The sequence below is a fragment of the Olea europaea genome, chromosome 15 (assembly GCF_002742605.1).
Source record: "Olea europaea var. sylvestris chromosome 15, O_europaea_v1, whole genome shotgun sequence".
NCBI lineage: Eukaryota > Viridiplantae > Streptophyta > Magnoliopsida > Lamiales > Oleaceae > Olea > Olea europaea.
The window spans coordinates 7,943,906-7,970,523 of record NC_036251.1 but is presented as its reverse complement, the minus strand read 5'-3'; the positions used below and the strand labels follow the sequence as shown (position 1 = coordinate 7,970,523).

General features: G+C 34.7%; 1 protein-coding gene across 1 annotated transcript; it reads left to right on the top strand.

The window, feature by feature from the left end:
- The first annotated feature begins 6,299 nt into the window (after window positions 1–6,299).
- On the top strand, window positions 6,300–24,705 carry LOC111411173 (telomerase reverse transcriptase). The gene is made up of 16 exons (XM_023041730.1): window positions 6,300–6,787; window positions 7,513–7,590; window positions 7,830–7,895; window positions 7,986–8,154; window positions 10,717–10,833; window positions 10,915–11,168; window positions 12,014–12,140; window positions 12,569–12,713; window positions 12,870–12,945; window positions 13,411–13,470; window positions 13,559–13,638; window positions 14,014–14,071; window positions 15,101–16,369; window positions 17,446–18,023; window positions 23,933–24,205; window positions 24,319–24,705. Exons 1-16 carry the CDS (start codon window positions 6,488–6,490, stop codon window positions 24,590–24,592), a joined length of 3,924 nt encoding a protein of 1,307 aa, XP_022897498.1. The 5' UTR covers window positions 6,300–6,487; the 3' UTR covers window positions 24,593–24,705.
- The last annotated feature ends 1,913 nt before the right edge of the window (window positions 24,706–26,618 follow it).

The window sequence follows — 26,618 nt, the reverse complement described above, 5'->3', positions numbered from 1 at the left end:
AATTCAAATCGAAAACTCTTTTTCGACTTATGAGTACACCTTAACCAAGGATTTCATCATCAACTTAATTGAATGAAACGCAGATCATAATCTCTTACTATTTAAGAGTGACGAATCCCTTATTGGTCAATCACAACTTTCATATGATTTTTGACGTACCCGAACGATGTCGTATTAGCGGCCATTTGCAAAGTAATATCCAACACCGCCAAAGTATGACTGTTCTCGTATAAGGTATCATGACGACCGCAAGTCAAAAGACCAATTCCACTACCGAACGCTAGAGATTAACCACTGACACTTAGATAGTTATCCATGTGGAATCTCTCGTCGGATCTCCAATGTTTTGTTCTATAACAAAATATTTACGTGTTCATTTAAGTGTCACCACACTTTAGCTTGTGAGATCAGTTACTTACTTCACAAGTAAGAAATGTCGCACGTGATGGTTTATCCATAATAACGATATCCGTATCTCGTTATTACTTACGACCACAGACGATTTAAGATTCAATCAGATGTAATTTATATCTTACAATCACAACTCCTTGTGATTAACAAATTACGAAGATTTGAATCTACGGAATCTATTATTTATTTAATTGTCTATTAATTAAATAATAGATTTGCCATTAAATTGCATTAATTATATATATATCAAGAGTATTTATGTCCAAAATTGATTGGACCTAGGGCATAATACTTACAATCTCAACTACACAGAACTTAAGATGATAAAAGAGATTATGAACTTTTTTAAAATTTTCGTTGAATTTTGGATACGTTTGAATGAGCCAGAATGTTGGTTTGGGGTGGAACTATGTTTGTTGGTATGTGAATGAGGATTTTAAGAATGATTTGGCTTTTTCTTGTCAATGGTGGTTGAGTTGTTCTAATGGGTAATTTTAGTAAAATATAATGACGAATCTTTTAGAGAAAACTTTGATGAAAAATTTGTTTCCCCCTTTTAATTAGTTTTTCCCAAAATGTGAGGTCAATTAGACCAACTCGACTTCAAGCAGATAGCTTACTTGATCGGAGGCATTTTGTTAGGTCGGAATGACCTTAAACTCAATAGATCAAATTTATAAAAAAAAAAAATTATACGTACTCGTCCTCTTCGTTTTTTTCTTTCTATCGTTCTCACCAGTTATCTTTGATAAAAGTTTGATATCTTTTCCATCAAAGAAAATCATTTCATAGGCCGTATTGATTTCAACGTTAACTGAAATCTAAAGCTCCCATTTTTTGCCCCCCACATATGAGGGGGCTGTAAGCTTGTACAACACATATGCGCAGTACAAGCAAAATAACCTTACTGATATGCGCTGTACAAGCAAAATAACCCTACTGAAATACTAGAAACAACCTTATCTTGGATATTCATGCATGAGATAAGATTAACTCCCTTTTAACCTATAGACTATTATATTCTTTACTTATTTTAATTTAATCTTCACTTTTTATTGAAATAAATTACTTATTTTTTATTTTGACCAACAACAAAAAAAATTCATATGTAAACTATTTAAATGTAACCAAAAACGCACTTATTTCGTTACATAATATGACAACCTAAAGAAATTGTTTCTTGACATTGAATAAAAAAATAATTTATGCATTTATTATTTTATGTTTAAACAAGGTGATAGAATATCATTTTACCTTTCTTGTCTCCAAAACAAAATAATCTATGCACAAAATAAATTTGTTTCGTATTCTAGAAATTAATAACTTGATCTCATCAATCTTATCTTAGTTTCGAGAATGATATAAAATATCTCCTTGGTAATTAACTCGTGTGGGCCATCGTACGTATAATTAATTAATATATTTTCTTGTTGAAGGTGTGTGATACATGGGATAATCCGCAGAGTTGATAGAATGTATAGAATGAAAGGAAGGCAGCGTGTTAGCATTGTGATGCGCGAGTGACGAAGGCATGTGATGCCTGATTCACTTGATGGCAACATTACATGGGCAAAATTTGGGGACGAAAGTTGGTTGGCATCAGTTTGAGGCATTGGTACGGGCACGGGTGTGTGACAGTAAGTGAGCTAGCTCTCTAGCTGATTTCATTGTTGAATTCAATTGGAAAAAAAAAGAAGCACAAATGTCACATGACAATTGTTGGAGGCAATTTTGATGAGTGCCTGAAAATGTGACAATTTTGACAAAAGTGGGGCTAAAAGTGTGATAAACTACCCTAACAGTTGGGGGGGGGGTGTCAACTACATATACGAATTTTTGGCTTATAAACGTTCGAGTGTTGAGGCAACAGTAGACTGTGTTGACCCTTCACAAATCTTGTACTAGTCTTCTTTATTTTAGAGAAATAAAGTGGGGAAAATTTCTGTAATTTTGTTTTGTCTTAATTTCCTTCAATATTTCCACCATATGCTCCATCAATTTTTTCATGATATCATAATGGAAGCACAATTGTGTAGAAAATTGGCCAACTGGGACGAGAAATTTTAGTGCCATCTCAAGTTGTGGCCAAAATTCGAAACAGCATCGTGAAAAATTGGTATCAGAGCCAGGTTCGAACAAGTTGGTCTAACCAGGTACATTTTACACAATTGCCAATAAAAATAGGAAGATAAATGCTAATCTGAATCTTAAGGATTGGCTTGGTATTGTGGAGGACCCTATTGTAGGAAGATGAGTTTGTTTTCAGGCTAGAATTGTGACTTCGGAGAGGCAGCATAAATGAGTTGAATGATTAAGGCAGTAAGGATGATTTGTGAAGGACGTGAAGTTTTCACAAGTGCATTGTAGGCTTGTTGATGCTTCGTTGAATCAAGTGGAAGAATAAAGAAAGATGGTTTATATAACTTTATAATACTTTCGACGAAATATAATTTTTATGTTTATCTGTTTCTTATCATTATATAATTATTTTGATGAAATATAATTACATACGTTTTTATTATACTTTTGGGACTGATAGTGTAATTGAAAAGGGAATAACAGTGGCTTAGCTCGTGTTCAATATTAGCTTGTGTCAAGTCGAGTGGGCCCACAAAGCACTCATTAAAAAAAAAAAAACAAAAAAAATTGAAACCTCCTCTATGTTTTGGGCTTGGGATTGATTAATTTTCACTAAGGCGAAGTTAAATTTATACAGGAACAAGTTATTATGTATATAATATTTTTTTCCAAGCTAACATTTCTTTATAGTATATACATCATGCTTTGTGCTCTAACTTTGCATCTACCAGACCTGTGACTATAAATTTGAATTGTTCTAGCGGTTTGTTTTTTAGTTCATCATTTATTGTTTGAAACTATTGTATCCAATTTATCTTTTTTAAGTCAAACCAACTCAATTGAATGCGTCCTCCCATGGCCCCATGCCCATGGTCATTGTCCAACTCATCAAGAATTGAAATGTTAGTTAAGCCACTAAAATCGTGATAAGATAACGGAGTAGGTTTGTGAATTTTTATTCTTGATTGGTTCGATCATTGACTCATTCCTAAATGAGTTGGAGCGACCTATGATCCCGAATCGAGCCACATATCTATGCAACGAGCTAGCTGGAGCTTGGTTCACCTCACACGTGGTGGGTCAAATTGAGCAGCTCAGCACGACTCATTTAACATTTCAGTGCATCTCATACTATTGCAAGGACAACATTTTTACATTTTGAGAAAAGTGTTTAGCTTGTCCATTCTATTATGATTGAACAAATTGTTTTCTTCTACTTTTAAAAAAGAATATATTTAACTCATGTACTAGAATAGATATGGCAAGTTTGGAAAATGAGGTGAATAAATGTGTAATACTTGAGAATTCTCAAAACGTGTGAATAAAAAATATTTTAAATGTTTATAAATAGTTTATAAAAGTTGGGATCCGCTTTAATGGGATATGCAGAAGCATGTTATCCATTTGATCCACATAAAGTCGAGAAACTGCAATACCATAGAGATTTGTGAAGTAATCTTTGACAGTAAAATCCTCAAATCATTTTGAAATTATTACAATTAATGAAGTAGGTCGAGAATATATATGGTTGAGGAACATGACCCATCATATCTAAACATCATTCGGTTTAACTTCAATAAAAGATAGTCCAACAATCTTGTATGAAGATAATGTAGCTTATATTGCACAACTCAAAGAAGATTCTATCAAACGTGATAGAATGAAACATATTTCTCTAAATTTCTTTCATATACACAAGTTTCAAAAGAATAGCAATACCGATATCCAACAAATTCCCTCAAGTGACAAAGTAGCAAATTTATTCGCAAAAGTATTGTCAACATCTATATTCAAGAAATTGATTCACAAGATTGGAATACGTCGATTAAAAGATTTTCAATGATTAACATCAAAAGGAGTAGCTGTACTCTTTTTTTCGCTTAGGTTTTATCTCACTGAATTTTCCTAACAAAGTTTTAATAAGGCATCATTTTTTAATACTCCAAAAAATAATTGTACTTTTTTTTTTCTTTCGTTTGATTTTTTGTCCCACTGAATTTTTTATCAAATGAGGATCCTGAGGGGTAGTTCAGTGGTCAGACCTTGGTTTGCTCTTTAATGGCCACCGGTTCGAGTCCCCTTAGAACCATTGAGGTGAGTACGCGGTTGTAAATTTCAGGGTTCTATAAGATTAGTCGAGGTGTGCGTAAACTAGTCTGGACACTCACGATTATCAAAATCTTTTTTTTAATCAAATAAGATTTCAACAAGATAGATATTTTATAATATGTCATTCAAGGATGAGTGTTTAAAATGGTAAGTTTTATTAGTGAATAACAATTCTACCCCTATGGTTTTAAAAATTATTACTGTTGTATTCCTGATTTTTACTTGTAAATATAAGACTTTTGTTCTTAACAAAACATAGGAAAAATTGCAGCAACGTCCCTAAATTTTTAAAATTTTGCAAACTTTACCCTAACGTTCATTTTGTGCCAGTGAAAGTCCCTAACTTTTAATAAATATGCAGCTAGAGTCCAAATGGATGGAGCATATCTATTTGATCGTTAGTTGATCATTAAAAGTGAATTTTGATTAAATTGAAAGAGTTAAAATGGTAAGTTTAATATTTTTAAAAAATGGCTACTGTTATCTCTTCTTCCACACCCCATGCCCACCCCCACTTCCCAAGCAAGACAAAATCCACAGAAAATAGTAGTTTCGTAGTCGTCACCCATCCCGCCTTCTTTTTCTTTCATAGCCACCACTACCTTCCCTACCCATTTCATCTTCTTCTCGAGCCTTATCACCCAACAATCTTCACCTCCATTTTTCTTGATTTTTCTCTAGAAATTTTCTATTTTTCTTCGCACTCAGAAATCTAGAAGAATAGAATCAATTCTCACTGGTCTTCGTTGTGTAAGTTTGATTCTAGAGCGTTTATGTGTCTACTAGTTAGAAATTTGGTTGATTTCGAAGGCATTATCGACGCAGCTGCACTACCGAGGTGGCAACAGCTATGTCGACGACTTGTATAAGGCCAAAACCAGGATGTTCACTATCCCCACATGAACAGCAACAACACACAGTAGTGTACATCGAGAATTCCTCAAGCTCTATCACCAATTGGACAACAACAACACACATCATCAACACAGAATTCCTCAAATGGCACTTTGAAATTGTAGAAGTATGGGGAAAAATCATTTCTTAAATGATGTAGCCAATTTGAAAGATCAGAAACTCTATTTTTCCAAATGATGATTGAAAATGTGAATTGGTGAGAATTGGTGGCGGAGCCACTGGTTTGGGGTTTGAATTGGAAAATGCTTCTCTACCAGGCTTGTAAGAAGCTTGATCGAGGCCCCCCCCCTCTCATTTCTCTCACCTTGATGTGGGCTCCGACGCCTTAAAAAATGCAAAAGACAAAATCAACCCCACCTATGTGAGGGGTAAGTGTTGGGTGTACACGTTTGAATTTGGGAATGGCGAGTAGGGTAGGTGGGTTGGGGTTTGTGCAGTGAAAGAGACAAATATTTTTTTTTTTTTGGTTTTTCTTAAATTGTTTGTTTTTGTTTTTTTTTAATAATATGAGATTAACTAATTTACTGTTTTGTCCTTACTAATTTGGTCAAAATCAATTGTTTTGTTCAACTAATGGCCAAACATCCATTTGGACTTCAGCTATATATTTATTAAAGGCTAGGGATCTTCACTGTTACAAAATGAAAGTTAAGGTAAAGTATGCAAAAGTTGAAAAGATTTGGAACCGTTGCTTCAATTTTTCTTAAAATACATAAATTTATTGATTTTTATTCTCTCTTCTATTTTTCTCTCTCTTTTCGTAATGACTGGAACCATACAAAAAATATAAAAAATTTGAAATATCAACTTATGCTCCTAGTCGAGTAACGGACACAGCATTCCCGCAAATGCATAAACAAGTGGGCACATCTCTGTTCGTTCAAGTAGTGAAATAGCAATGGACACATACCGTAACTTCCTTTTACTGGAAATGACTCGATAGTGCAAAATTCAGCCCTGTGACAAAAAAGCCATGGGAAAGAAGAGAAGGAGAGTTCCGGAGGTACTATGGCGGCTATTTCACCACCGAGCTCGTACACTGGCGGAGACGATCTTGTCATTGATACCACCGCCCCCGGCAACGGCAGCAGGGTGCAGGTGTAAGGGGCGGCGGTGCCTCAGTTGCAGCGGTGATGACGCTATGTCCTTTCTCCTCAGACCAAACGACCCTCCTGACTATCGCAGGCTCCTCACTAAATCTTTCGTCGTTGTTTCCGAAAATGCCCCTCCCTTGCCTATCTTAGATCCTCAATGCCGCTGGTCACAGCTCGAGGTTTCTCCTCTCTATGTATATAGTAATACGGGAGTTTTAAATATGTTAATGTATTTTTGAAAATGTATATGTACGCATGAATGTATTTCTGTGTATTTGTAGTTTTGGCGGGAAAACAAGAGAGGTCTCTTGCGTTTTATATCTGATCATTGCATTACTGGATTTGCAAAACATCAGGTTAACACTTAGGTGCAAAGATTAAAAACCGACATGCATACTCGTATGCTGTACTATTGATTGATAGAAAATTAGCATAGGAAGTGAAGTGCAAATCGTTAATTCCTAGAGCCTAAAAGATTGGGAAGAACTGCAATTGAACGATTATCGTTTGCAGAGCCTAAAACATTTCAGAACAACTACAATTCTGCAATTGAACAATGGTAGCTATTCATCATTCCCTTTTTTTTTTTTGGTTGGCATATATTATGTCGATTTTGTTTCTAAATTACCATATCCCTTAGCAGTGATTGCAAGGGGTCAAGAATTCAACCAGATGTTCCAAATTCACTTTAGAAAAACTGAATTACGTTTTAGCAATGAGTAAAGCCACCCCCCCCCTTTTTTTTCAGTGTTAATTTTATATGCTACTAGAATCATAGTACTCCATGCCATTTTTGAGAGCTCTCGGGCATTTTAGCATAGTGGCAATCTTCAATATTCCATTTGAATTATTTTTATAGTATGCACTGTCCCTAAATATGATATGGTACTTTCTTCAATTTCAGATCGTTACAAGAACAATCGAAATGATATCATATGAACAGACTTCTTCCAAGAATATAATATGCTGGAGTTATGATAAAGTGAGTGTTTTTAACTATTGTGTACTTCATTTGTCTCAATTCGTGGTTTGTTCAATCAAGGGTTGTAGTTTTTTTCCTAAGAGATCTTTTTTATTTGTTTGAGCTGCATATTACTTTCACAACTTAATCATTATTGTATCTCTTTCTTGATGTAAAAATTTGACAGTTTCTGCAATTTTTTGTCTATAAGATGGTTGATCACTACTGAAGTTTCTCTGCGTTGTGCTTGTGTCTGACAGCACAACCGCTCAAGTTCAGTTGTCGATATTTTAACTTCCTCAGCATGGAGTCACCTTCTAAGGAGAGTAAGTAAATAGATGTGTAATATGTTCTAGGTTTATAAGTTATTTTTCAAAATGTTGTATGTGATTGAGTGCCAATTACCAATTTTGCAGGTTGGGGATACTCTCATGGTGTATTTACTAAAATTTACTTCAGTCTTTTTGTCCCTTCCCAAAAAGAAGCATCATCAGGTAGCAGGTTTCCCTATCAATGATTTGTGCCTTAAAGTATCAAGGCACATGCTTGACTCTGAAATCCAGCACCGTTCGCTTGATCATAATGGTAAATTGAGTTTTTGATTGGTTATTTTAAGAATTTATACATGGTGAATCTGATTTTCAATCATTCCTGATTTAACATCAAGTGTGTGTTGTAGGGTATATATTGAAGCAGAGTTTGAAGACTGTTTTATATTCTGTATACAATAATTATATCTAAGCTGGAACCATACTGCTACAAAATGAAATTGAAATGCGGTCCCGCATAAGTGCCATTTATTCATTTTCTTGGGTTGCTCATATTTCATGAAATTGAAATCTTTATTAGGGACGTAACTTATTTTTATGGTGTAGAGGAACTCAAGTATGTGCTCATAACTTTGGTTATTAGAGAAATTACATAGATGCTCTGACTCTTACAAAGACCCACCCTTGTTTCCAACACCACAATCCCCAATTTAAAATTATATATCTTTTTTTGTAGAAGATTGTATGGTACCTAAACTATTGTATAAAATTTACAATAAAACTTAGATGCCCCACAAGATGCAGCCCCATTCCTGCAGCTAGGAGAATTATATTACACATACTTAAAGGGAAAGTGAGGTGGGGATGGGGAGGGAACTTTGTGGTGGAGGTCGTACGATGTTTTTTTAATTGTTATTGTAGAGTGATAATATATGTACTGTACATTTTCTTTATTTTCCTTGAAAATACTTTAGAACCCAAAAGAGAATCTGTTGTTTAATACATCCTCATGGGTGTCTGTGTTACTTTTTAAATGAGAAGAGTTGTTTCTAAAATAGTCTCACGAGGGTATCTCCCTAATTCTCTCTCTCTTTTTTTTATTTTTTATCAAGGTAACTCCAGAATCTTTATTTATATAAAAAAATAAATAAATCAATAATCTAGTATAGGCGCAGCGTAAAAAGTCTAATAATTTGAGTGAGGATCTGGGACGTGTGGTTGAGTTATCATAGTTTGACAAATTAAATGCAAGTGTCAACTTGCTGGAGTTTTGTCTAGACAGCTTACACGGTTGGAAATGCTTCCAAATATCAACAGTATATTATCTAACATTTTAAAAAAAGTTATTTTATTTTAAGAAAATCAATCTGAAAACTCAAAAAATTATGGTAAGTAATAGGAGTTGCAAGAATCAGTCTATACATCGATAAGGACTTAATTTACCATACAGCATGAGAACTGAGCAGTTCGACATTGTAAAACCAGTAAGCCTATAAACTATGATGCAGCGATATGGATACATGTGTTCAATACGACAGGTGTCGAATACGCTGACACACTATTTTTCAAAGAGTACTGATATTGCACGTTGTCAACAAGTTAATTAAAATCTTTAAAATTATTTATATATATAGTATAAATTTTTTTTTTTCTTATTAATTTTTATTGTTGAAATCTTTTAAATATGAGTACCTATTTATTATTTAATAATAATTTTGAGTTAAAAATATATAATATTAGGGTTGGGCAAATCTCCCGAACCTAACCAACCGAGCTGAACCCGAACTGAACCGAACCGAACCGAACCGAACCGAACCGAACCGGACGGTTCTTATCAAATTAAATACCCGAGCGGGTATCTGAATTGAGAACCGACGGGTACGATTCGGTTCTCGGTTCTTGACCGAGAACCAAAGAACTGAATAAGAACCGAATCTTTCTAATTTTTTTTTATATTGAGTAAATCAAATTATTTTAATTTTAATTTTTCTAAATAAATTAACAATTTTTAAATCCAAATTTTTGGTCCAATAATTTGTTTCGTTTCTAACTTTTTAGTTTTTGGCCCAATTACCCATTTTATTGTATCATTTCTTAGCCCAACAAGATCCAATCTACTAAATAATCATAAACACCTACACTAAAGTGCATAACGTTATCTCGACTCTCGCAACCTCGCTAACATTCCAAAACCTATACAATCGTCGGTCGATGCTGTGACCTTCACCGACTAAAACTTTGACTGTAGCGATCATTTAAATAAGGTAGTTTACTAGTCTCTGACATTCCAAAACCATTGAATGTATCATTAGTTGTATTTATATATTATTGTTATAAATGTTAAAAAATCTAATTATCGTACAGAACCAAATAGAACCGAACTGAATCGAACGAAACCGAATTCGAATGGTTCCATAATTATATTTGGACCCGACGGTTCCATTTACTAGATACCCGAAAGTTTTGGTTAACCGAACCGACCCGCGCCCTCTCCTATATAATATTTCTAATAAAGAAAGAAAATGATCATGGTAGAGTGTTAGAGGAGTATCGGTATCCGACAGGAGTCCAACACAAACTACCCCAGTTGAAGTATCCATGCTACACAGCCTATAATTGATTTTGTTTTTTCATTTCTTTATTTAATTTGACATAAGTGTTAAACCCTCACATGATGTATTTCAATATTGTTCACATTCTCTTGATAATTTCCCTTCAACAGCTTGGGCTGATTTCTTTGTGCTCTAGGCTATCACTGTATTACAAAATATATAAAGTGTTTATTCTTTTAATATATATTTTTTCACTTCATGACAATTGCTGAAATAGTTCAGTCAACAATTTTGCATAGTATTGATCCGCTTCAAAATTTTCTCAGCATTAAGGAAGAAGAGGAATGAAGTTGGAGTTGGGTCAATGTCCAAAAAACAGCTAAGCACGTGGGCTTTGGACGTTGAGGCTTCTTCAAACAACAATAAGTTCGTTGGGTGTAATGGTAGGGATGACAGAACTCAATATAGTTGATACAACAGACATGCTATGAGAAGACTATCTAAAGATGCTACAATAAATGCAGGCACTAATAGTGTTAGTAATGAAGAGTTTTCAAATGAAAAAGGCAAGGAAAGCTCAAACCAAAACATTACATTGCCTGGAAAGCGGAAAAGGCAGTTCCGTTGGCAGCGTCAGAGAAAGCGGAGGCAGTTGGCTGGTCAAGGAACGTCTTCTTTGATTTCCTGTACAGAAAGCTTCAATAACAACAATAACTTTTCTAGTGGGTCTAGAGGGCAACCTGGCCTCGGCATAGCTTCAGGTCTAAGCAATGGACAGGTAGTTAATATTTATACCTCCTTTGCGTTCTGTTTAAATTGAACTTTTAGTCCTTTTACTAGTAACTTTGTTGTACCTATATCTCTTGTTTCCTTTGCTATATGTCAAGGGTGAGACAAATTTATGTCCCAATCACCACTATGTATACATTTCTGAAATCTTATTGCAGTAGGTAGGTTCATCCTCTGTAGTTTTGTAAAACTTACAGACTTCAAAGAAAACGGCTGCTCAAAAAGATTTAAGTTTCACCAAATACAATCTTTTCTTTATAAAGTTGTGTATCTTACGTCATGCTTCAGATTTGATTTGACTTGACTCTTGGCTGTTCTATTTTTCGAATTTGTGTAACCGTGTTATTAATTCAACTAGATGTTAGAGGCGAAACCGAGTTAACCTCCAATATATCGGGTTGCCCAGTGCTTCTCATTCCTTCCCCCCCTCTTTACTAGTTTCATGGGGTTGTAAAATTTAGTAAATGATTGATCATGACTTGAAGGTATTGATAAGAGAGGAAATATTGCTATCTATAGCACAAGAGATTGCCTCTTGCTTATATTTATACATTGTTACAATAACAACAATAACAAGGACCTAATGCGTGTATACGAAATAGCATATAAGACTCAACCTAACTCATTCTCTTGATTTCTATAATTAATGAAACATAATCTCCTGATGGTTTTTTGATTAATAGTGTGTATTAAGTTGGTTATCTATTGAGCATTTTGAATTAGAAATCTATGATTGTCTTTTTAAAACAGTTGAGATAATCTGGCATTCTCATACCCTTTTTCATTCTGTTTTCTTGTAAAATAATGGGACTTTTGGGGTTTTAATATTTGCAGATAGTATCATGTTTCTCTTGTTGTTCTGTCTTTCGAAATCTACCGAAGATCATAAAGAAAGTTCAGGTCGATAGGAAAAGTATATTCTACAGGTTGGAGAGTTCTTCTTCAATGTTCCCAAGGAAATGTATCCTCATCTGTATCTTGTATTGCATCCCTATCCAGCTTCAACATCTTGCTTTTTTCTTGAATATTACCAATTTATTATTATTATTATTATTATTTTATTTTATTTTTTATTTTTAACTTTGTATCTGGAGATCAAATAAAAGGAATCAACATTATACTTCCACTTGCTTATTGATTTCTCCGTTATTTGCAAATGTATAATTTGTGTAACTTTCAGTTCTTACGGATTCCTTGGAAAGCTATTAGTGTATTATTCATACATCTTTCTAATTCTTCTCCCCTCATCCCAGTCCCCACCACCTCATTATAAATACTGAACCTTTACTTTGTGAACTCATAATTGAAGATTGACCACTGGTTCATGATGTCGTTGTCTTCTTTTGTTCTCTTTTAAAAAGTTCATTTTTCAACCTCAACTATTTCCAGACATTCTGCATTCTGTGAAGCCCAATGATTCTGGAGCAATTTCTCTCTTCAAGAATATCTTTGGAACATTTGATGTTGATATGAATCCTCAGTCAATGCCAGGTTTTCATGGAAAAACCTGTTGTCTCAGCAGATCCACATGTTTGTAAGCAACAACTGGCATTTGTAAATTTATAGCCATTATGGATTGATATGTTTCAATTTCTGAGGTTCTTAATTTATCTCTTGATACCGTCAGGTATCTTCAACTCAATAATGTTTACATATTTGTTGGCACTTGTTGAATCACTTCATTTGAAAGCTTAAGTTGTTATGTAGAGGCTCATGTATATCATTTGAATATTGTCTTCAATATGCCCCCCTCACTTGTAGGCGAGGTTTATTTTTTCTCATCTAAGCCTCACATGACAATTCATTAAAATGGGTGCCGATGAGGCTTGAACCCAAGACATTTTGCTTACTGTTTTACATTATTGAACCACTTGATCTAAAATTTTAAGTTGTTAGATAGGACTACATATATATTATTTAAAGCATGTTTGAGCCCTGTTAAAAATGCATTTTGTAATAGTAGATTGAAGGAGAATATATATTTAAAAAATAAGAAAAGTTTTGGATTTGTGTGTAATATAATTTTACTGGAGAATGTGTGATTGAAAAGAAGAGAGACAAAAATGTATTTTGAAAATAATGAGGATCAAACAAGGGCTTAAATGGTCTTCAACAGCGCTTTTCTATCTATTTGTTTGATTTCATCATAATTGTCAAAATATCAATCTGTATATTGTACACGATGTTATTATTATCATATTTAAATTTTGTTAATTTCCTTTTGTACAAAGGTTTTAGAAAATTGGGTTATGTATGGAGTTGGTGGGAATTCCGCCGCATTATGTGGTAATGTATCTGGTTTGAACTGTGTTATGTTAAATATTATGAAATTTGATTTCTTAGATTGACTGATGCAGTTTGTATGAATTTGTGGACTAGGACCGGATTAGGCGGATGATGGACACAAGACTTTCTTGTGATATGTTTGTTGTTCTCAAACATTGTCTTAAATTTGTCTTGTATGCAAGTTGATATGAATGCCATGTGCAGCAGAAAGCCGTGAACCTGTGACTGCCACCATCCCACAAAAAGAAAAAGGAAAAAAAAAATAAAAAATAAAAAAATAAAATAAGCAATGTTGTTATTTCAAACAAAGTGCTTGAGGAAGGCATATAAACTTACAGATAAGCAAAAGCTTTCTTAGCATAATTTGTTCGTCATTAACTTGGCCTTCTAGTCTTCTACTGAAATAAGCTTCATATTTGAGATTTCATTTTGGATATAGCTTGGCCTAGCTTATCTACAACAAATATAATGTTATGAAGGAAACCTGCCCAAATTATTTATTTATTATTATTATTATTATTATTATTATTATTATTATTTTTTTTTTTTTTTGTCCTGCCACACTTGGACCAAGATGCATATGAAAGTGGCTGCTCTCTATTTGAGGTTAGAATTCACTAGCAAGGTTCTTCATTTCATTTTATTGTTAATATGTCTAAAGTCCTTTCGAAAACTTTTATTCCTCAATAATAGAGAAGCTAGGGTCTCCTGTTCTCTCTGATATCTTGGTTCCTTATATATCTTCTCCTTTTCTAGAGATTTAATGTTAATTGAGCTGTCTCTTGACGATCCTTGGTATGGGCATCACCTTTTCATTTCCTTGTAAAAAATATGTAATCTTCATTATTGGAGCTTTTGGACTTCTTGTTCTACTATTTCAGTAATCTGTTCATGTCAGTCATGAGGCATACTATGGCCCTGTTTGAGCCCTATTCTTTGGAAAAAATGCATTATTATACAGTGATTTGACATCATTTTAACCACACATTCTTCAATAAAATAATATTATACGTAAATCTAAAATTATTTCTTATTTTTTAACCACACATTTTCCATCAATACACTATTCAAAAATGCATTTTCATGAAAATAATGTGGCTCAAACAATGGCTATATAAGACATTTCTTTTCATTTCCTTGTCAAAAAATATATAATTTCCTTCATTATTGGAGCATTTGGACTTCCTGTTCTACTATTTTACTCTTCTTCAGGGCCCATTTGGCATGAGTATTGCTTTTACTTTTGCTTCCTATTGAAGAGATTTTGAAGAAAGTTATTTTAATTTTTGTTTGGAAACTAATTTTGTAAGTGCTTCCTATTCTGGAAGTACTTTTAGAGGAAGCCACATTGGATTAAAAGCACTACTAACTATAAGAAGCGCATTCACAAAACTAGCCAAACGGGTTAAAAAGCAACTTTTGGGCCTCAAAAGCTCCTTTTGACTTTGCCATGCCAAATGGGCCCTTAATGTAGTATCTCAATTTACTTTTGAGTTACTTTTTTCTTTTAACTTGAAGAAGAAAACTCATAATTGAATGACTTCATACCTATCGGATTTTTGTTTAATTAATATGTAGTATTTTGGTTCATGAGCTGACTTCACCAGTGTAATGCGTTTGGACTCATTGGTCCAGGGTAATGATTCTGGGATAAGCTTTTCTATGAAGGAAAGTTACGAGGCTCAGTGTGAAAAGAAATCATGTCATGTTTCTGATACCAGAAGTTGTAAGTTGACATCAGAAGCCACTGACTATCATTTTGAGCCAAATAAGTGTCAATGTCTCAAGAAACAGGTAGTATCATTTATATGGGCAGTTTGTAGAAGTATAGTTCCTTCAGATTTGCTAGGAATGCCTTCTAATTGGAGAATTCTGAGGACGAATATCTCAAAGTTCATTCAGCTGCGAAGATTTGAGAAGTTCTCACTCAACCAATGTATGAATAAATTGAAAACATCGAAGTTTCCTTTACTGTCAAACAAGTCTTGCCAATTGACCAGAGATTTGGCAAAATACGCAGAAGGAAACTGTGGGGATATGCAGCATAAGAAATGCTGTGAACTTTATGCCACAGATATTATTAAACGTAAAATTCTTGAATGCTGGATTTTTTGGTTTTTTACTAGTCTAGTATCGCCATTGATTCAAGCCAACTTTTACGTTACAGAAAGTGAGCATGAGAAACAAGAGGTATTTTATTATCGGAAGCCTATCTGGAAGAAACTGATGAGAGAATCAGTTACATGCATGAAGGGTAAGAGTTATCGCCAATTAAATAATGCATCTGTTAGACAAATCATAAGGAATAGATCATTTGGTTTCTCACGGGCCAGATTTCTTCCCAAGGAACATGGGTTCAGATTACTGGCAAATCTAAAAGCTTCATCAAGGATGCCCGTGAACTTACTCTCTTCTAGAGTTCTATCTAATGGACAATTGCAGAGGAAAGCGTCTTGCGTTCCTAGAAATGTCAAATATGACTATTTCAAGTCTGTAAATAGTGTCCTTCGTGATCTGCATGTAATTCTGAAAGGCATACAGACAAAAGAACAAGAGAAGTTGGGTTCATCGGTATTTGATTATAATGATGTGTACAGGAAATTTGTCCCTTTCTTGTTTTCTCTGAGAGATGGATCAACCACCATGCCTAGCATTTTCATCGTTGTGTCAGATGTATCCAAAGCTTTTGACTCAGTCAACCATGATAGATTGCTTAATGTGATCAAGGATGTGGTATTGGATGATGAATATGTTTTGGAAAAGTCTATTCAGGTATCTTGCACGAAGAAGTCTTTGAGGGTCCGTCAGCATCTTACGCTAGCAGATCAAGATATCATCACCAAATCAGCAAAGATCCCATCATGTCCTCCTGTACATTCGTTGGATGGTGTTCTTGTTAAGAAGGTACTGATATTAATCTAACGGATAACTTGATTGTTTTCTTTGAAACTATTGTTTTCATGAATCCCATAGCAGGCACTTGCACATAGATCTTTTTGTTCTTTTGTATGCTTTTACAAATAACAAGGAAATGACAAAATACTTCCCTTTCCTTTTGGCACTAAAGTGTTAGCAGTCAGTTCTTTACTATTATTTTGAACTGGGCACATCTAGTTTTGATGCATATAAATATAGTGTGCAGTGTTATAGCTTATCTCAATTGATGGATGGTTTTGTTCCTAAGATGAATTGATTTAACTCTCTTCCCAAGTGATAGATATGGGTCCCATAATTGGTTAATGCATCATTGTAGTTGCTGGCAATTAACATCATGATGAATTTGAAATGGAAGGATGAAGAAAAAATGTGCAGGAAATAAGTGAGCCACAAGGGTTTATGTTTTACCTTTAATTTTTTTCTTTCTGTTGTGCTACATGTACAAATTAATTTATATACACATGATATGGTGAGATATAATTGGTCAGAATTTCTTCAACCAAATTACAAAAAAAATAAAAAAAAAAAATAAATAAATTCATTGCTCTCTTTTTGGCCGCTCATTTGTGTGTAAACCATTATGTAATTCCATTATGTACGAGTATCATTATTTTTTTCTTTTACAATTTATTGATGCACGGTGTTTCTATTATATAGTGAGGTCACCGTTTCTGTTCTATAACTTTTCAGAATTGTCATGGCTTGATGAATAGTCACTTAGCAAGATTTTTTGTGATCATTGTGATTGCTAACTGCATCCTGAAACATTGGTACATGTTTTTTCGGTTTGCTTTAGAAGCCACATATAATAGGAAAGAAGAGGAAGAACAAGTTTGTTATTAGACTGTGTGGAACTGTGAAGTAGAGAGTCCATCCAAAGCAAGTACATGCAGGTGAAGGTCCCACGTAGGTTTACTAATTCCTGTTGTAGCCTATGCTACAGCGTATATATTGCATGCCTATAATTAAAATTCTTTAATCCATTGATAGTCTGTTTTGTTGAGTAGCTAAATGTTGTATAATTTTTTGACCTCTGCTATCAGACATCGAGCGGAAGAATAAGGAAGGAAAAAGTTCATTTTATTCTCAACGAGCATATAAAGCGCAATGTGCTGCAATTAGATGACAACTTTTACCAGCAATGCATTGGTATACCTCAAGGAAGTGTGTTGTCATCTCTGCTCTGCTCGTTTTACTATGGACACATGGAGAGAAATGTAATCTTTCCATTTCTTGAGAAATCTTGGGAGCCTGACACCACACACTTTTCAGGAAAACATGATTCTCATGGTTCTTCAGCTTCAGAAAGCAACTGCAAAATAGAAATGATTGCATGTGCTTCTAAATATCTCCTGCTCAGGTTTATTGATGATTTCCTCTTTGTATCAACTTCAAAAAAGCAGTCTGCTATGTTCTTCAGCCGGTTGCATAGAGGAATCCGTGAATATAACTGCTACATGAATGAGGAGAAATATGGTTTAAATTTTACTGTGAACAGTTTAGGTCCTTTAGGATTACGGTCAGACAGATTATATGTAGGTAAAGATGGCATCTCATTTCTTCGTTGGAGTGGACTGCTTGTCAATTGCTGTACATTGGAAATTCAGGCAGACTACACAAGGTTATTTTCTTCTTGTTACGTACTTGGCAGTGGATGACTCTATTTAATGAATCTTATCATATCTGGCTTGCTTTATCATATAACCACTAAGACTTATAAGACTACTTGAGATCATTAGTCACATTATGGTTCAATGCACTGTAGGCCATTCCATGGAGCATTTATGTGTAAAAGAAAACCTTCACTTCAGATTGCACGATATGATATATTTCTTTACAAAATTTTGTTTTTCAAGGAAAATTAAGGTTTAGATTTTGTGAACGTTTTGGTTTATTCTGGCAATATCATGCTGGTACACGTGTCTACCTGTATTAATGACCAATACAAGGATAGGAGTATACTGTAGGATCTCTTGTGCAGCATTGTTACATGCTCTGTTTATAATGATTAGAGTGTTCTGCAGTTTTTTGGGCACACATTTTGGAGCATTCGTGCCCGTACTAGGGTTTAGTTAAATAACATAATGTAGCCGAAGTCTGAGTAGCATTCTTCTGCCACAGTTACTTGAATATGGACTCTCAAGGACACCAGAGTTTTATTGTCACCTTTTGAATATTTTTAAGTAGATTATCAAGGGGATGAACTAAGAACCACTGGAAAATCTATTCTTATTCACCAGCCAGTTACATCCTTTACTCGTTGGAATACCATGTAGCTGTATCCTCTGATATTGACCGTATGTCTGTATCTATATAGCAGTGTATGGACGAATGAGGGGAAAAACTTTTTATTCTTTTTCTCAATAATTATTCCAATACAACTTGCCCCAATATATACACCATACACAGTAGTAGGAAAAGGGAAAAATATCTAACTAAAGAAGAAAATAAAACTTTCCTTACCGAGAGACAATCATACCATAAATATAAATACAATAATCTCGTGATTGATTTGGGATTCCTACAATTCCTACACTCCCCCTCAAGTTGGATTGTAGATATTGATCATATCCAACTTGCAGATGAGATCATCGAAAGTTTGTCTGTGTAGTCCTTTAGTGAACACATCCGCTGTTTGTTCCTTGGTAGGGACATAGATCATGCAAATGATGCCGTTTTCAACATTTTCTTTGATGAAGTGTCTGTCCACTTCAACATGCTTGGTTCTGTCATGTTGGGGTTGAGTGAGATATTGATAGCTACCTTGTTATCACAGTAGAGCTTAATTGGGAATTTCATTGTGACTTGTAGTTCTTCCAAGAGTTTTTTTAACCAAAGACCTTAACACATTCCTTGAGTAGCTGTTCTAAACTCTGCTTTCGCACTACTTCTGGTGACTACATTCTGTTTCTTACTTCTCCAAGTTACTAAGTTGCCCCATACAAAAGTACAGTAACCAGTGGTTGATCTTCTAACTTCAATTGCTCCTGCCCAATCAGCCCCAGTGAATATTTCTATCTCCCTTTTTTTCATTTTTCTTGAACAACAATCCTTTTCCCGGAGAACCTTTAAGATATCTCAGAATCTTGTGTACTGCTTCTAGGTGGGTTTCCCTTGGAGAATGCATGTGCTGGCTTACCACATTAATTGCGAATGCAATGTCGGGTCTAGTGTGCGATAGGTAGATTAGCTTTCCCATTAGTCGTTGGTATCTATCCTTATCAACCAATTCTCCCATGTTGTTGGTCCTTTTTTCAGTATCCATAGGAATGTCACTTGGTTTACACCCAAGCATATCTGTCTCAGTCAAGAGGTTCAAGACATTTTCGTTGTGAAACACTAATACCCTTCCTTGATCTAGCTACTTCCATCCCCAAGAAGTATCTCATCTGTCCCGGATCTTTTACTTCAAATTCTGCGGCTAGACTCCCTTTTAGTCTCTCTACCTCAACTGTATTATCTCCTATAAGGATTATGTCATCAACATATACAATTAGAATGGTCTTTGTTCCATCTTTGAATATCTTGAAAAACATAGTGTGATCTGATTGTCCTTGTTGGTATCCCTGATTTTTCAGTACTTTTGTAAATATGTTAGACCATGCTCTGGGTGACTGTTTCAGACCATACAGAGATTTTTTCAGTTTGCATACTTTGTTTTCTTCACCTTTCTTAGAGAATCTTGGTGGTAGCATCATGTAGACTTCTTCATCCAACTGCCCATTTAAAAATGTATTCTTAATGTCAAGTTGTTGGAGTGGCCAATCCAAGTTTGCTGGTAGTGATAGGACCCGAACTGTATTCAGTTTTGCAATCGGTGCAAAAGTTTTCGTGTAGTCTATTCTATAAGTTTGAGTATATCCTTTTGCAACTAGGCGAGCTTTGTACCTTTCTATTGTCTCGTCTGCTTTATATTTTACATTGAACACCCACTTGCACCCAACAGGTCTCTTTCCTTTCGGTAGTTCCATCACATCCATGTTTCATTTATTTTCAAGGCTTTCATTTCTTCCATTGCTGCTTTCCTCCACTTGGAGATTTTCAATGCTTCTTGAATATTTTTTGGAATTTATGTACTGTCAAGGTTAGCAACAAAAGACCGAAAAACTGGAGATAAAGCTTTATAAGAGATAAACTTTGAGATAGGATGGAGGGTGCATGATCGCGTTTGTTTTCTGAGAGCAATAGGTAGATTAGTGTCGGATGATTTTGAAAGGGGCTCATGAAGTTCCGGAGCTATCAACCGTTCTGACTCTCTTGGCACTTCAGGTGTGGGGTCATAATTCGGTTTTGGCCATCTTGAGTAAACTATTGTTTCTTTACCATGTTGTTCTTTCTGTTCTCCCCCTGAGTTTAACCTTCCTTCTATTGATGGCATGTCGGGATAGAGTGGTGTTGGTTGTTTAGTGATGGATTCGGAGGGATAAATGGAAATTTTCAATAATCGATCTTCACTAATGTTCTCCCCCTGAAGAGAGGTTTTTTGGAAGTATGGATGATTTTCGAAGAAAGTGACATCAAGACTCACGAATAATCTTTTGGTGATAGGATCATAGCTTTTATACCCCTTTTGTATAGGTGAATACCCAATAAATACACACTTAAGTGCACGGGGTTCGAGTTTGTTTCAATGATGAGAGTGTATGTGTACAAAAGCCGTACATCGAAACACTCTTAGGGGTAAGTTAGAGTTAAGGCGAGAGTTAGGGAAGAAGGTTTGGAATTTTTGGAGAGGAGTTTCGAAATTGAGGGTCCGACTAGGCAATCTGTTAATGAGGTAGGCTGATGTTAGAATGACATCCCTCCAGAAAGTATTGTTTACACCGGTGGTGAACATCAGTGCTCGAGTTACCTCAAGTAGTTGTCTATTTTTACGTTCAGCAACTCTATTTTGTTGTGTCGATGGATTATCCCATTATCTTGAAGGTAGGTTTTTAAGGCCATTATCTGTGCACAGAATTTGAATTTTTGTCTGGAATTGAGTTTGAATCATTGTATGGAAATTCATGAACACAGAATGAACTTCGATCTTTTCTTTTAACAGATAGACCCAACAAATTCGAGTGTGATTGTCAATAAATGTGACAAACCATCTTGTGTGAGTGCGATTGGGGATTCGTGAAGGTCCCCATAAATCACTGTGAATCATGCTAAATGGTCGAGATGGTTTATACAAGGATTTTGGGAATGAAGAACGATGATGTTTTGCGAGTTCACAACTTTCACAATAAAATCAGAAGATATTTTATTCAAAAAAAGTGATGGGAATACATGTCTTAAATATTGAAAGCTGGGATGTCCTATTCTATAATGCCATAAAAGAAGTTCACTATCCTTATGGAAAAAAACAGAATCACAACTAACAAATTGACGTTGTTCACTCACATTAGCCTCGTCAAAGTAGTAGAGTCCCTCACTCTATTTAGCACTGCCAATTGTCTTCCCTGATGATAGATCCTAAAACATACGGTGGGAAGAAAAGAAATTAGCTGAACAATTTGAATATTTTGTTAATTGGCTAATGGATAATAAATTGCATGATGAATTTGGGACATGTAGTACGTGCTTGAGAGTGATTGAGTTAGAGATATGAATACTCTCTTTCTCAACCACTGGAGATAATGAGAAGAAAATAGGTGATAGGAGTCCGTCATGTGATCAGACGCACCGGAATTAATAATCCATGGTACCTTTGAAAGTGTGGTGGTGTTTAGGGCTCTCAGGAAATTACCTCTGTGGGCCAAAGAACTTGACGACCTAAGTGACTCAAAGCTAGAAAACATTTTGTAGAGTTGTTCAAGTTGCTCATGACTAAAAGCACCACTCCGAGTGGAATTCTGTATTTTAGTGGAGTCAACTGTAGCTTGATAGCCGTGATTTCTATTATTCTGTCTTAATTTCCAGTCAGATGGTTTTCTGTGTAAATCCCAGCACGTGTCTTCTTTATGTCCATGTTTCCGACAGTGATCACACCATGGGCGACCCTTTATTTGTTTTTGGCCCAATCCAATTTTAGGTGATCCTCTAGACATTTGCACTCCCAAATTTGGCTCATCATAAGAATGTTTTTTAAATTTGGCACCAGCTCCATGTGGCCCATATCCACTTAATCCACTTAATCCAATAGGCCCACTAGAGTTAGGACCCGGCGGCCCAATTGAATCTAAAATAAGGGCCGATCCTTCTACAGAATTTCCAGACCCGTTCCCGGCAGCAGACGACCCACTTTTCAGCATGGTTTGTCGGCGGCTTTCCTCACGTCTGACTTCGGTGAAGATGTCGCGTGTGGAGGGCAGTGGTTGGCGATTGAGAATTCACCCCCTCACGTCGTCCAGTTCGCGGTTCAGTTCGGCCAAGAATTCATATACTTGTTCACTTTCTACTCTTTTCTTGTATCGAACTCCATCACTGGGGCAGTCCCACTGTTCATCAACGCTGAGATCTAATTCTTGCCAATGGGTGGTCATTTCCATTTAGTACTTAGTAACGGTCCTTTCTCCTTGTTTAGCCTGCCACAATTTCGTTTTAATTTCATAGTCTGAGTACAAATCCCGTGTGGCGTCCCATATGTCTTTTGCGGTAGCCATGAAGAGAAAAATCTTGCCAATTGACGGTTTCATTGAATTGACAAGCCACGCCATCACCATGGAATTTTCAGATTTCCACTTCTGTTGGAGGTTTGCATCCGTAGGTTGTTTCACTTCTCCGGTAAGATAGCCAATTTTTCCTTTCCCGTCGACTACCAATTTGATGGATTGAGCCCATTCCCTGTAGTTTGTACGTTGAGTTTTTCCACGGTAAGTTAGAAGGAGGAACTATTGATTCCAATTGAATTCATGGTGGTGACAGGGTCGATCTTGCTGGTTTCGGATTCAGAGAAAACTGATTCCTTACTATGGGCTGTGTTTTCAGTCTTTGATTTCTGGTTTTAGTGTTTCCCGTGCTCTGATACCATATGGACGAATGAGAGAAAAAGCTTTTTATTCTTTTTCTCAATAATTATTCCAATACAACTTGCCCCAATATATACACCATACACGGTAGTAGGAAAAGGAAAAGATATTCTAACTAAAGAAGAAAATAAAACTTTCCTAACCTAGAGACAATCATACTATAAATATAAGTACAATAATCTCGTGATTGATTTGGGATTCCTACAATTCCTCCACAGTGGCACTTCTCAAACAAAATCATCACGTCAGCACTTAATTTTTTGTTACTTCTTGCATCTTCTTCCGTTTATACTTTGAGGTGAAGCTGTATAATGGCTGCAGATTGAAACTGTAGGGATTATGGCACATCTATTGTCATAGTACACATTCAGCAGAATTATTTATTTTTATTTTATTTTTAATTTTTTAAGCCCTTCATCTGCTAGTTCACTTAAAACATGTGATAATTTAATGCTTCTTTATTTTCTTTTTCAAGTTGTCTGGAAATTAACAAGGAAAGGAAAACATTTTCCCTTTAGATGGATGTTTACATTCCTATATTTCTCTATTTTTATACTCACTCTGATACACTGAGCAGGTACATGAACTCCCATTTAAGTTCTTCTCTGACAGTCTGCTGGGACGGTAAAGTAGGACGTCATTTGAAGGCAAAGCTCTGTGATTATCTCCGGCCTAAATGTCATCCTATATTCTACGATTCCAATATCAATTCGGCAGCTGTGGTCCGACTCAATATTTATCAAGCTTTTTTGCTTTGTGCAATGAAGTTCCACTGCTATGTAGCCAACTTGTCTCCCACGTTTAGATTCAGCCCTATATTCTTTATAGATGCTGTCGACACATCTTTGAGGTAGTAATTTAATTTTTCCCTCTCCCCTGCATTGTATTGGTTTGTCTTTTCCATTTTTTGTTTCCTTCTGCCTCTGCCTAGTTAGAGCATACTCTTCGTTCGTATTTTTTCAGGTACATGCACAAACTTATAAAGAAAAGGATGCATTCTTTGATTGCTGGCTGTGATTTTCGTCCAATATTTAACGTGAAGAAGAAAGAAACTCTATGGCTCGGATTATATGCTTATGTACGCGTACTGAGGAAGAAACAATCCCGTTACAAGGAGCTCTTATCTTTATTGAGGTCCAAGTTGATGACATATTGGAAGGCTGAGAACTTGTCACCAGCACTCTCGTATGCTGTTGATGATGATCATTCTTCATTATTCTGGAACATTAAGTATTGATCTATGGAGTGGTAGTTTTTTCATTAATTAACCAGTATAGCAAGATTTGTGCCTTCTCTTTGGTTGTACTTTTGCAATTTATGTTTTTAACATGAAACTGCAAATTGTGGTTCTTTTGTTTATACTAGTTAAGAGTTTAATGGCATTGTACGTTATTTTAAAATACTTTATAACTATTGTAAACGTAATATTTGGTACCAATTTGGTGGAATATTCGATGAGTCTCAAACGAATTAAAGAAAATAAAATTTAGGAAATAAATTTAAGAGAGGAAAATTGTATTCTTAAAACTCATTTTTTGTGATTCAATTTTTTTGTAATGATGAAATATTATAAATGAGCAATTTTTTTATATTACATTTGGTACATAAAAATTAATTCTTAATACATGAATTTAAGCACTCATGAATTTTTTTGCATACATGAGTGGAATTTTTTTTTTAGTAACTTTAAATTCATATAAATCAAGATAGATCAAGTCAATATTCATTGAGTTTAGATTAATCTGAATGCTAATTAATTGAGAATTAACAACACGAAATTCATCAATGAGATTTTGAAGTATTTATTATATAATTGAAAATATGAAAAGTAATGTATGATTGAAATCATTGAATTGTAGTAGGGTTAAAATCATTCAACAATTGATTTTCAGTTGATGTGATATTTAATATGTTATAGATTAGATTTTTTTAACCTTTCTTTTGGTTTATTTTTAATATTTTTATGTTGTTAGATCAAGGTGAAAAAAATACTATTTTCTTTATCTGACTGAAATTTTTATGGAAACAAATCTTGATATGTTTTTTAAAGCCCTAGGGACGTCCACAAGGAGGGGGAATGCATTATAACAAATTTATAAGGGTTTTAGAGCATAGAAGAAAGCAAGAAACACAAAAATCAACCCTTAGAAACGAAGATTCAATTCAAAATTTAAATTGGTGATGTCGTTTCTTCAATATTCATTTTGTTTTCTTCTTTTCACCATGCTAGGCAAGAAAGCTGATTTTTTTTTTTTGGTGCTTGGAGAACGATGAACCATATTGTATGAGTTTTCTAATCTTGAGTTTTACATGTTTGACATTAAAAACACATTTTTGAGTATTGAATGATTTATATGAATTTATTTTCTACATGATTATTGAACATGGTAATTATGTGAATATGACAACTTACTTCATGCATTCAAAAGAAGGAAAATTATCAATGTTCATAAAAATTAATGCATTCTTGTGTATTCGCATCTACTATAAAATATAGTAATATTACTCGAGAGAGATTGTTAAATAAAATAGGAACATTGATTTGTCAAAATTCAATTGTGTCGTCAAAGTGTAAAACTAAGTTTAAAAGTGACTATTGCATGGGATTCACAATCATAGTATGTTTATCATTCATTAGAACACTTCAATTTACATTTAAACATAACTTGCATTTAGTTAGCTTAATCACTTAATTGCATACGTAATTTAGTTTAGATATAATTTGCATCACAACAAAAACACTAATTTTTATTGTTTTGGCTAAGGTCATGGTAATAAAAATTGAACAAAATCATTCCTCCTGAGACTATACTTGGACTCAACATCCACTTTATTATTTGTTAATGAACCGTGCATTTACAGTATTTTAGATCAAAATATATTTTCGAATAACAAATTTTTGGCGTTGTTATTGGGGATTGAGTTTTAATTTGATTTTATTTACCTTGACACTAATTCAAATTTCTTATTTTATTTTTTATCTTATTTATTATATCTAGTTTTTCTACTAAAGTTAGTGCGACTTTTGCTCTTCCTTTAGGTCTTGTATGCGAAAGTTGCTTGATGGGGAGTTAAATCCAGCTAATCCAGAAATCGAACGTACCTTTTATCGTAAGCAAAAAAAAGCAAGAACATCATAGCAAAAACAACAAGTACCAATGACTAATCAACAAATCGAGCCAATGGTTAATCCTGTAATTCCATTAGATGCAGAGGTACAAGATGAAGGTAATATGCTACTTGTGTACTTCAAGGTACCGTTA

Excerpts from the sequence above, each read along its gene's own strand:
- LOC111411173 (XM_023041730.1), top strand. The coding sequence starts at position 6,488 with ATGGGAAAGAAGAGAAGGAGAGTTCCGGAGGTACTATGGCGGCTATTT. Across the intron at positions 10,834-10,914 it reads TAAGTTCGTTGGGTGTAATG|GCACTAATAGTGTTAGTAAT; the intron begins GTAGGGATGACA and ends CAATAAATGCAG. Across the intron at positions 11,169-12,013 it reads CAGGTCTAAGCAATGGACAG|ATAGTATCATGTTTCTCTTG; the intron begins GTAGTTAATATT and ends TAATATTTGCAG.